The sequence below is a fragment of the Gymnogyps californianus genome, chromosome Z (genome assembly GCF_018139145.2).
Source record: "Gymnogyps californianus isolate 813 chromosome Z, ASM1813914v2, whole genome shotgun sequence".
Classification (NCBI taxonomy): domain Eukaryota; kingdom Metazoa; phylum Chordata; class Aves; order Accipitriformes; family Cathartidae; genus Gymnogyps; species Gymnogyps californianus.
Genome location: NC_059500.1, coordinates 66,253,133 through 66,266,113, shown reverse-complemented (window position 1 = coordinate 66,266,113; position 12,981 = coordinate 66,253,133). Strand labels below are relative to the sequence as shown.

The 12,981-nt window shown below is 36.9% G+C and overlaps 1 protein-coding gene across 1 annotated transcript in view; it reads left to right on the top strand.

Annotated features, from left to right (window-relative positions):
• Window positions 1–12,981, top strand: part of ITGA1 (integrin subunit alpha 1) — a 76,796-nt gene that overhangs the window by 40,550 nt on the left and 23,265 nt on the right. Inside the window, exons 7-12 of the mRNA XM_050913218.1 lie at window positions 1,534–1,682; window positions 3,431–3,581; window positions 5,154–5,319; window positions 9,544–9,617; window positions 11,488–11,632; window positions 12,819–12,961. Of these exons, the coding sequence (XP_050769175.1) occupies window positions 1,534–1,682; window positions 3,431–3,581; window positions 5,154–5,319; window positions 9,544–9,617; window positions 11,488–11,632; window positions 12,819–12,961 (828 nt within the window). The remainder of the gene's footprint in view (window positions 1–1,533; window positions 1,683–3,430; window positions 3,582–5,153; window positions 5,320–9,543; window positions 9,618–11,487; window positions 11,633–12,818; window positions 12,962–12,981) is intronic.

The following is a 12,981-nucleotide window of genomic DNA, read 5'->3' as shown; positions in this document are numbered from 1 at the left end:
CATCTTCAGCTTGGGGTTTAGTCGGTGCCACATGACTGCTCTGAGCCGTAATACAGCATGTGCCCCAGCCTGTTGTGTGAACACTGTGCAGGATTAATAGGCTGCTGCCCATGAGAACATGCAGCCTCTGGATGCTCTCAGCTGCAGGTGGAAGAGGGCATGCCTCCGAGACAGAACTGAAATATCTTAAAAAGGAGCAATTTGTCGTAACTTTGAACTCACGTCAGTTCTTCCACATTTGATTGTATTTTCAAGGATACAGAAATTAAGTGGGATAGATTTTGCTACCACATACCATTATAATTATAGTCCCATAATCATATATAACTAGATTTTCATAATGATGTTTAGTGTCAAATATTTATCCAACTCTAACCCTTCTACTACAAGCAAACAAACATTGTGTAGAATCTGAGAGGCTATGAAAGTACCTGAAAAACCACCTATAAAGCAATTGCAAAGTACAAACTAAGCCACTTCTAAAATAATATGACGGCATAAACATCCCAGAGGTCTTATTGATCTTCAGTACCTAAATGCTAGAGTGCTTTTAATAATAGATGAGTGAGACATAAATGCCACATAATACTGCATTATCCTAAATAACACCTATAAATTGCCATGTGTAACATAAAATTGAAATATGCTAATGGAACATTGTGTGGATTCCTCCAGCAAAAGCTGTCAGGAACCTGCCAAAACATTAAAACTGACAGAGATGAATGAGAGAAATTAATTAATATTTAAGAATATTGCTCGTCTTTTTATGTCACACTTGTTTTTGCAGCAGGTTCCCTCAGGCATTTGTGGTTGGGTCCCAATCCCATGCATTGATCTTTCACACAAAGACTTGTCCTGCTTCGGTCATCTAGAATCTTTCCATCATCCTCCCCCATTCCAGGAGCCACCATTTTATTCACGTTGTCCCCTCTGGCACTTGTCAATTGTCTTACTTTGGCTTACCTCCTGCTGGGAGAACGGCCATGTCCTGGACTGCCCTGTTGTCTTCATCAAGATAAGGGTATTTGGGTCTTCCTCTCACCCTGAGGGCCTAAATTTGTCATTGCAGTGCTGTTTCTAGACTAGGTTTAGGGTAAATAAACTATCAGATGTAGGAATATTATGTTTGGATGGAACGAAGAGAGTTGTGAGTGAACCATGGCCTCATATGGTATAAGGAAAACTATTTTGAGAAGTTGTGACTGGTGGTTAGGGCATTGGTTTGCCTTGGCCTAGAGGAGAGCAGAGCTGCAGCACAGATTACCGCAAGTCAGGAAGAGCAAGGAGTTGAGCCTGCTTTTGGCTTTGTTCCTATTTAATAAAAACAATTTAGAAACTTCAAAATGTTTTATGAGATTGAGTGTCTTCTAGCCAGTCTTGCTTAAATGCTTATAGGTGTTTCATACTGAGGGACACGCACAGAGTTCAATTCTTTTCCTGGCTGTAGGTACAGACAGGCATTTACCCCACTGCAGGAGACACAGATGTTTTCTTTAAGGGTAGTTGATTTTTAACATAAACTGTGTGTTTCAGGTTGGAATTGTTCAGTACGGACAGACTGTAGTCCATGAATTTTTCCTGAATACATACTCGACAACAGAAGATGTGATGGCTGCAGCCACAAGAATACGCCAGCGGGGTGGCACACAAACTATGACAGCCCTGGGAATAGATACAGCAAGGTACGCTCACAAAATATTGTCCTGCATACGGTAGAAACAAACATAAACAGATATGGTGACGATTCTGATTTTATAAATTGAAAATATAATGTGGCTGACATCTGACTTCATTTTAGCTAGGCAAACAAAATTTAGGAGGAGGGTGGATAAACAGAGTCTGTCCAGTATCTAGGGCAGTTGTATATGGCACCATGGAAAGGCAGCTGTCTCTTGAATGGAGGAAATAGAGAAAGAGAAGAGACATGGAGCAAGGTTGTAGTCCTAAGCAAAGGGCTAACAGTCTTTGATGTCCACACAGAGCAGGTAGGAACTGTATGTGTAGAGGGATGAAGGAAATAAAGTTTTTCAGAGGAAACAGGAAAAAATAGTACTTTTTAATGTTAATTTGTCTTCATTCTGAAGTTAAGATTATTATGGTGTTTGAGCCCACACTTGTCAGAAAGCCTAGAAATGTTATATCCAAAGTCTTTGAAGCTTCTGGATCATTGGGAGATTAAAGATCTATTGTAGCAATAGCGTTAGTTAGAAATACTTCCTTTATGAGAAAAATGAAATCTGACTTTTGTAGAACAGACAGTAAATGCAAAATCTCTCACACACTTTCGAACCGTACAATGTTATCCTGTTATCTTTTTTCTTTTCTACTTTTTTTCCAGCATGACAGCATGACTTTGTTCTGTAGAAGATTGCATTTGCCCTTTCCAAACAACCATTTAGTGAAATATGCAGCATCTTTCTGATGAACTATTTGATTATTTGACCAAAGTTTTGTTGATATGATGTCTTAAATCCAATGAAGTTCTTACATATTCACCAGTAATGTTTTCCTTAGATACAAGTAGAGGCTTGAGGGAGGAACTACTGCAAGTTCATGAATGCAGAGCCAGCTGAGAGTTGCCAAATACTCAGAAACCACATGTGATTCAGAAAGTCCGTGTGCACCGCAAAATGCTGCAGGCTTGTACATACAGAAACTATCAGCAAAAGCTTCCTCTGTTCTTGCAGTCTTCCTATCCATCCACTTTTGGCCATCGTCAATGATAGATCTTAGCTTTCACTCGTGTGGCCAGTCTTAGAGTTCTGTGATATTTTTCTAAAAAGAGGAAGCCCTGCTTCCTTCCTTCTTCAGAGCCCTAATCCAGTCTCACCTTTTCTGGTCCCCTCCAGAGTCTGGGTGAGCAGCTGCCCAAAACCTCAGTGCCCGTTTGCCCATCTGCAGCTGTAGAATTCAACCAGTCACCCCCACCTGCCTCCACTCACCTGCAACCTACTTCTGCCACATCCCCAACACCCAGTTTTACTGTAGATGTGCAGAGGTGTGCTGGTAGCTGAGTAAATACTTTGACCACTTGAAGTGCTGCTATAGGGTGGAAATAGGTGGGGTTTTTGTATGTGGGTTTCAGGATGGGAGAGTGTTGGTTGAGTCTTTTTTAAGCTGCCAAAAGCTGTTTTAAGGTGCCAGAAGTTTATTTGGAGAGAGGAAGAATTTTTCACTATCCAGCACTGTATTTTCTGCTGTTGCTCTCAAATGAGTGAATAATGAATGAATGTTTGTGAAACTCTTTGGCTGTGAACTGTCATGTAAGTTCCAATTGTTGTTGTTTGTATTTGTTCATGGTTAATATTAATCTCCTTTTCCTGCTTCTTAGTGAATATAAAGTCTTTTAGTTTATGGTTGACTATTCAAATATGATGCATGTGCTAAATGCTGACATTGCCTTTCTCCAAATGCTTTATGCTCCCTTTAGGAAAGAGGCTTTTACTGAAGCTCATGGTGCGCGAAGAGGAGTACAAAAAGTGATGGTTATTGTGACTGATGGGGAATCACATGACAACTACAGACTAAAAGAAGTGATTGATAATTGTGAAGATGAAAACATTCAGAGATTTGCTATTGCTGTAAGTGAAATTTAATAGGATTATAACAATCTTAAAAGCATGTTTCATGTTCCAAATGTAATTTCTGTTTAAAAAGTTCATTTCACATAATCTTTATGGAAATATAATCATTTCAGAAAGGAAAAAAAGAAAGAAGCTGAAAAAAACATTAAAAATTTGCTTTTTGATTTTATAGCACATAAAAAAAAGCAATTTGTCTTCCTGGTGATGACAGGTGTGTGTGCATATGAAGAGAAAGGAGAAAGAATTTGAGGGGCAGTATAAAATCAAATCCTTTTTGTTAAGAGCAATATTGAACAGAGTGGATTAGTTCAAATCTTCTGAGCAATTTCTATAAAAACATTACCTACTTAAAAGGAAAAAAAGCAAATGTAAACCATCAACAAAAACCAGGTTTATTATGGGTGTTCTGTGTGCTCATGTTCTAAAGTTGTCATTTTCACGTTGAGCAAACGTAGTAGCTGAATGAGAGGATGAACATGATGGAGGTTAACCCATATCAAGAAACATGGAAACATTAATGATAGATTTGGTGTGAAGTCTGCTCTGTATTTGTGTATTCTATACTAAAATAATCTATTTTCTCTCATTAATTTTGAAGGTACGTTGGATTGTTGCTTCTCCATTCCTATCTTTCTTTGTTTTGGTACAATGAGGTGGTCTGGAACCATAGAACTTCAAGACAGGTGTTATGTTTAATTTAAAGAAAGATATAAAACAAAAGTTGAATCCAGCAGCACACAAATTTTTCCTTCATAAAGCTAGAGATCATTAAAGAAAAAGTGATCCTTGAAGCTGCAATAGTTTTTAGCAGTAAAATCCCTGTCTAGAACCAGATTTGAATTGCTCCAGTGTCCAGGAATGCTAGAACATGGGCATTCGTTTTTTATTTCCCTCTCAAAGCAAGTTAAGTGTGTAGAGCACTTTTTACTATGAAAAATACTTGTCAGTCTGGGAATTGGAGATGTGAGTTGTTTTGTTCTGAGGCATCCTGAATTTTTACAGCAGTGGTGTTAAAACTGCAAACCAAATCTAAAGTCTTCTACTATGATGGAGTTGTTAACACTGAATGCAAGTTTTGTTGTTATATGTATTTATAGGGCAAATCTGCACACAAAAAAGAATTATTCTATGCCTAATTAACTTGTCATTAATTGCTTATATACTGCGTTATGAGGAGAACTGGTGGTATCTATGCAGAAGCCAGTGCAATTGTGTATTCTGGTTTGGGTGGTGGTGTGTTGGTTTTTTCCTAAAGGCCTACTTCAACAAATCATGAAATCATAGAATAAATCATTAGAATATTGTGAAGAAGGGGGAAAAAGGACAGTTGAGGATAGCAGACATTAGACCATATAGTTGCTTTGTTTGCTATTGTTGATATTTTCAGAAAAACAACGGAGCGCTCATACAGTTCTGTTCTCATTGGAAATCAATTTGAGGGAGGTTTTAACAGAGCAAATTAAGGTTAGATATGATTTCCCAATATTCTCTGACAACCTGCCTCAAAGGTATCTTTTAAAACAGGTCATAAAATGTGTCCTTGACTTCTTTTTTTTTAATTTGCTTTAGATTCTTGGCAGCTACAGCAGAGGAAATTTAAGTACTGAGAAATTTGTAGAGGAAATAAAATCAATTGCCAGTAAGCCTACTGAAAAGCATTTCTTCAATGTCTCAGATGAATTAGCTCTTGTAACTATTGTTGAAGCACTTGGAGAGAGAATATTTGCCCTGGAAGGTATGACATTATTTAAAATTTTACTTCATGCCTGCATTACAACTGAAGCAAATAGAAGACCACCTGCTTTTATCTTCCTTTGCAATGTATTGTGCTGCATAAAATGTATTATGCAGGTATTTTTTTCATGCTGATCATAAAAATATTTTACAACAGACATCAAAAACATAGATAATGATGTGAAATATATCCTGATGGGTTAGAGCCTATGCAGACAATAGCCTAAAAGGGTAAGTAACCGTTACTGTTTTATCTGGGGTAAACATGAAGTTGCCTTCCCTTAGGTAAAAAAGCATTGCCAGACCATATCCTGATTACCCCATGATCATGTGTTCATCTGCCTGTACCTTTAGGTTCTCTTTTTGGTTAGTTATTAATTACAGCATGTTACTTTGCTATGCAAGTTAATATGGACTTGGTTTATGGAGTTGACAAGATAATATTTTTCCTTTGGAAATGTTCATGATATTCAGATTTTACCACACAAAAGTCATTCTCTCATAATGTCTGCTTACATTCTCTATCCAAATTAGGCAACACTGTCCAAATCTCTGTTTGTTTCAAGCATACTACTGGTAACAGAAGACTGACTTTATTAGTTATAAATTATATTGGCCAACTCTGAAGGGATTTGTGTCATACAAAGAAAACGTTCATCTATTTGGACTTATTTTTTTCAACATCTCAACTTTCCAAGTAGCTGGAATAGTGTAGTTTACAGCTGGAACAAAAGATAATGTTGACTTGAATGTCAAGAAATAATACAAATATGAGAGAGTATTTTAAAGTTTTTTAAATTGGAGCTATATTTCTCAGACATATTTATGTATTTTTTTTAGTGTATCATTTAGCTTGATCAAATATTACTATTTTCAGCTGATTATTACTAAATATTTTCTCCAGTTTATATGTTCTTATCTTTTTACTTTCTGGAAGATTTTGTTTCCTCACTTTTGAAACAAATTAATTTGAGGAGAATTTGATTTCTCTAAAGCCCAAGATCTAGTCTACTTAAGCTCATTGGCTACTTCAAAGTTCATTGAATTCATCATTGGCTCTTTTGTTAAGTCCCTGTATACTAGGAAGAAAGCACTTTCAGTGCAAAAACAGTTGTTCAAATAGCAATTGAAAACTTAGTCTTCAGTTTGTGCTTTGTACTTCTAGAAAAGTGAGAAAAATAATTTTCTTTCATTAGTAGAATAAAATCTGTTAGTTACACGTATTAAATATAATGGATATAGAATAAAAAGTTAATCAACTGCTAGTCATGACAACAGACAAAGGATATAAAACCTAACATGACTGAGTTTCTGGACATCTGTGTACTCAAATTCAAGGTTTCATGCCATAGCTCAACCCTTTGAAAAACCAGATGCCACTGGAAGAGACGGTCTCACTTTGTCACACTCCACGTTGTCCCTTTTAGCAATCAGTAGCCATTAGGTAGTGCCTGTCTGTCACATGAAACCCCGGCCTCCAAACAGTGGAGTAAACTGTGCTGACTTGAACTCCCTGCTGGTGGGGAATGCTTGGTATTATGAGCTCTAACCCTTCCATTGATGTCAGTAATTAATTCTTCTAATCACAAGAAAAAATTACAAAACATTTGAACATTAAACAAGTTCTGTAGCTTAATAAAATATCCAAACAAAGGTAGTCATGTTGACAGTGGTGAAACTAACTTTTTGATTAAATTGTATAAATGTTATCTGTTTATATGATAGTCAGTCTTGAGATGAGTAATCCTCGTCATCATGCCCTTCAGTGTTTTGGTACTTTAAGTTCTGCAATAGTCCTTGAAATCAGTTTTAATCTTCTGCAAAAGATGCAGTAACAAATATGTACTTCTTGGATATTATTGCTTTTTATTTAACATAAACCTATTATAAACTGTTAGGATATTTGTGCCTTGATATATTTGCCTTATTTTCAATTTTTATTTTATGTAGACTTGGCTGTATTACAAAAAATATATATTTGAAATGAAAAATGTGGAAAATCATTTTCATCCACACCATAAGAGATGAGCTAGGTAATTTCACCACTCCCAAAAGGCTTCTTGCTTTCCAGATTTTCAATAGGAACTCAGAGATGCACTAAGATTTCTATATAAGACACCTGTGATATGAGACAAGAAATGTCACCTCCTCCACCTATGAGAGTCCCAGAAATCCCATAATATGGCTCCAAGGCAATCAGAATAGAAACTGAAAATGGGGTCTTAGCTTTTTGTCAAAGCATAGCAAGGTTAAGTTGCTCCAATATGTTGGAGCTAGAAGATGCTGACTAAATCAGTTTCTGTTGATTCTTCAGGCATGGTTTCCTGTCCCCTCCCAAAGCATTTCAGGAGCTATTCTAGATTTGCGACTGTGTCCATGGATGCATTTTTGTGGCGGGGGAGAAAAGCAGATTAATTCTGTCTCACCCAGCTTTCTGGTGACAATCCAGCTTATTGGATATGTGCAATGTGGAAAAGATTAATTAACCCCATACAATGTAGGTAAATTAACTTCTGTGCATAACATGGAGGTCACAGGAACCTTGATTCTTGAATTTCTCTATCTGAATCTGTTTAAATTCTCAATCTAAATAGCCTCTTGCTAGTATAGTAGTACATTTGATTTTTTTTCTTGGATTTCTTGGGGGTTTTTTGGTTTTGGCCTTTAAAAAAATGGAAAGGAAAATTGAGAGAGAGTTGGAAAATCAAATCCAACAAAAACCCATACTTGACAGCCAGTGGATTTTTACACATAACCTTTTTCATATGCCTCTGTGTCTCATGGCATGGACTTCTGGTTTTAACAGCAATTTCATGTTCTATCCAACTTGTAGGCAGGCACAAATGTTTTTTCACAAAACATCCTTTGTAGGATGCCTGGCAGTTTGAAATTCGATGGAAAGTTAGACTGAGGGCTGTTATCTAAGCAGCATTCAGAGCTGCACACACCAACAGTACTGGCATTGTCCTCTGCCTCAGACTGTGAGAGTCCTGTCTTTCTCAGCTCATTAAGGAGCATCCTTTACTGCACGAAAATGTTGTTTATCAGCAAATGTGCAACTTAAGAGTTTTATGCTTAAAAAGTACTTTTTCAGACTTAGCAAAGCAGCTACATCTTGTGAAACATGATGGCCTATGTTTGTGTGTCAAACCTTTTGTGTTTGAGATCACGTCTCCTTCCTATGACTGGCTATAAATCCCTCTGTGGTTTAGTTGCTGAATATCAAAAGTTCAGTATTATTTAATAGTCCAGATGCCTGAAATTCATGCAGCCATGGCTTGCTATGCCTCAGTTTCATTCACACAGTTGGAGGTTCGCCTCAGCACTCAGCTGGTAGCAAATTGTGAACTCTTCCTGGACAAACATTAGAGCAGATTTCATAGTTCCCCTCTACTGCCCATTACCATATCTTGCTCTCAAGGAGGAATCAATATGCAGAATATAGTTACCTTACTTGGCCACTTAAGGCAGCAAAGTAGTCCTTGAGTATTGCTTTTAAGTAGAGGAAGAGGCAGACCTTTCTCTTCCCTGATGATATTTCAAGTGTACCTGGGAGCAAAGCAGCCCATCAGAGTTTAATAACTAGCATATGACTACCTGACAAGATACCGAAACGAGGACTGAATCACCTGATACCTTTTTTACTCAAAGTCACTTAAGAGAATCAGGAAGATTTTCGTGTAACTTTCTGGGCAGGATTATAGTTCCTAAGCCCTTCCTGAGGCTTATGAATCTTGGACAGCTCAGATTTTCCTATGTTGTTTTTTGCAAAGGTTCATACAAACATCAAGTGTTTTTCATTTAAAGTTCCTCCAGCTGCCTACAAATTTTTAGTTGCTTGAATACAAGGCTGGGGTTACATGGCTGGTGTTTTATTGTTCGCTTAGCTCAAGTGGAAAATGGCTTAACCATATTAATCAAACATTCCAAACATATTTACCATCAGCCTGAGGTCAAATCTGGTCAGTTTTAGCCCAGAAATATTTGTTGGACAAGTTCTGAGACATGATCTTAAAATGGAAGCTCTCGTACTTAATGGTAGCATTTAACACAGATCTTAATTTCTGTATTTATTATAAAAATCTATGGCAAACCATATTCACTGAATATTCTAGTTAATTATGCTATCCTTTACTATGACATGAACATTTTCATTACACTATTCAGATACTTTTTCAGATTGAAACTAATTTATTTTTTAAACTTAATCTTTTCTGTTTAATAGCAACAACAGACCAGCAGGCTGCCTCATTTGAAATGGAAATGTCTCAAGCTGGTTTTAGTGCTCATTATTCTCAGGTAAACAAACTGTTTGAAAATAGAAGTTCTTTTACAAAAGTAGATTTTTGTTGGTGATGGCATGAATTTGGAATGAGTGTTTCAGAATTCTTTCTACAGTCCTGTTTGCTGTTGGAAGTTCTGGAGTTTCCCATAATCCAGTTATTTTTTTGTAAAAGGTAGGTAAAGAATGATTATAAACAATGAAAGCTTAAGAGAATAAGTACCTTCTTCACATGAACTCTAAATTTAATGCTCCCGTAGCACTTTCTATCAGGAGAATAGTCTATAATATTTTAAGAAAGACAGAGAAAGACTTTTTACCAGGGCCTATAGCAACAGGACAAGGGGCAACGGTTTTAAACTGAAAGAAGGTAGATTTAGATTGGATATAAGGAAGAAATTTTTTACGATGAGGGTGGTGAGACACTGGAACAGGTTGCCAAGAGAAGTGGTTGATGCCCCATCCCTGGAAGTGTTCAAAGTCAGGTTGGACAGGACTTCGAGCAACCTGATCTAGTGCAAGACATCCCTGCCCATGGCAGGGGCATTGGACTAGATGATCTTTAAAGGTCTCTTCCAATCCAAACCATTCTGTGATTCTATGAACTATAAAACTGTTCTCTCTAAATATTAATGTATAAAATGATACTGCATTGTATTGGTGAAATTGAGACAGAAGATATATAAAAAGGATAATTCTGTCATGGATATGATCTACATTATTAGTAACACAACATATTCTTAGTTCTGTTAACACATTGAATACCTCAGTTCTCAGGGGGTAAATATTTATTCAACTGGGAGGCAAAAATCCCTGGGAATTTGTATTAGCAGAAAATCACTCCCTACGTATTTTATTTATTCTTGAAAAATCAGAAAGTATGCATTGTGATAATCTGCTCAGTGTACACAAATGAAATTAAAATTTAACATGAGATCGAAAGAACTGGGAAGAGTTAAGCTTTAAAGATATGAAAAAGTAGTGACAGTGGAAAAGAGCACAATAGGAAAGTAACTGAACTGAACAAACACCAGGCAATCTGAGACAAACTGACATACATAAGAAACCTTCAACATGGCTTTGTATACAGCTCAGCCTATCACTGGTAAAAAAGAGAATAAAAGACCTTCAGTATGATTTAACATAAATACTTTATTGCAGAAGTACTCTCCATTCATTTTTACTCACTGCAGTACATTACACATGATGCTTCAGATGGTGTATCATACCTTAGAAACAATTATTATCCTGATAGGGAGCATGAGGATTATTTATAAGATTATCTATTTAGTAGAGCATATTCTTGAAGTTTACAAACAACTGACCTGCTATCATCAGAACCTTACTTCAGAAGTGGGTCTTCAGTCCTTGGTGCATTGACAGACTCAGGGTCTCTGGTGTCTGTCTTATCTAGAAGGCTGTGTTCATGCCTTTAGGCAAGAAAGGTCAGCAAACCATTTCTCATTGACAAAAGGCTCTTGCACAATATACAAGACTCACAGATTCAACAGAGAAAGGTTCAAGTTTCTGTAAGTTTGTCCGGGAAATGCATTTACATGTTGTATTCTCTGTATTCTCTGATTAGCTTTGCTAAATCCCTTTTGTCTTTCTGTGTGGCCTGGAATGGTGGGCTGAAGTTGTCGGAGCTGTGTTTCATTCTGCTGCTTTTCCTGAATGGCCCTTTTTTTTTTTTTTTTTTAAGTTTGGGTGCATCTTTAATAAAAAGTGGGAAACATACTATGATTGTAGGGGCCATACTATAGTAGGAAAAGCAGGGCTAAATATGTAAGTATACAGGAAGCAGTACCCAAATGTGAGCATCACGATCAATGAACGTAGAAAGATGGTTCACATAGAGAACAGGCTTTTTGTTTTTCTCTGCGTAAGGATTGGATCATGCTTGGAGCAGTTGGAGCATATGACTGGAATGGCACAGTGCTCATGGTGAAGGGCAGTGGTGTTTCAATGCCAACTAATGACACTTTTCGTGACAGGCTTTCAGAAAAAAATGAACCCCTTGCAGCCTATCTAGGTAAGAGAAATAACCCATCTTATAACACTTTTCGACAAACGCTACAAGACCTCTCTCAAATCTCATTCACCAAGAGTATCTTACAGAATATTAGCTTATATTCTAGGAGCCTAGGAAAATTTATAATGTGTGGACATGTCTACTGCATGATTTTCTTGTTCTTTTAAAAAAAATTACTACTTCTACAATCAAAAAACTAGTCCAAACACTTACAGACCTAAGTATATCTAGACTTTCTCCAATAGAGTTGTCTAATCTGTTCAGAGAAGATTTCACAGATTCCTCTAGATTGTTATCAAGTTTTTCTATGCCTTGATAGTTAAAAAGTTTTATACAATATTCAGTCTAAATCTTTGCTTAAAATTAAGCTGATTTTTGTCACTCAATGGACAAGAACAACAGTTTGCCACTATCTTTTTTATAATAATGTGTTGCATATTGGCAAGCTATTGTTTTCCTCTCAGCCTTTTCTACCAAAAAGCATCAGTGGCCTTGCTCTCTCCTCTAGGTCTTGGTTTCTACACCTCATGGTTCTGTTTGCTCTGTTATCTCATTTAAGCCACATTTTCACTGATGAAGATTCAACACTAGAATAATTTCATTTTTTTTCCCTAAGTACACTGTTTGTTGTCTTTGCAGAATGCCATTAGCTATTTTTTTAATACCTTGAATTTGGTAAAGTCATTTTAAATTTAGATCCTTTCCTCCATAATACTTGCAACCCTGCCACAGTTTTGATTCATCTGCAAATTTTTTAAGTCTTCCTTCACCCAGGTTGTTAAATTGTTGTTAATATTAAATAGAGCTAGGTTCAAAATGCCCCCAGAATCACATTTGGAAGACTCCATCAGTTTGACAGTGAACCGGTGACAACTGTTCTTTGAAAGTAGCTTCTGAACCAGCTATTCACGAGTTATTTCATCAGTACCATCATATTCTTACACTGTGTGAGAATGGCAAAGTGAACATGACTCACCAGCCTGTGAACACAGTGGTGCTCATGACTCTCTGTGTACTGTAGGCAAGTACACGTCCAGCCCTTTTAATTAACTCTGCTATTATTCCCTAGCATGAGTAGGGCTAAACATCTAGTTGTAGAATAAACCTTAAAAAGGCTCTGAATCACAGCAAGTATTTCTGATTCATTCTGTGCATACTGCATCTTGACTTCTTTTCTGCTTTCTAGGATATACTGTGAATTCAGCATTGACACCTGGAGGCATACTGTACATAGCAGGACAGCCACGGTACAATCACACTGGCCAAGTTATCATTTATAAAATGGAAGGAAGAGAGGTACAAGTACTTCAGAGGTTAAATGGAGAACAAGTAAGTATGCATTCATGATT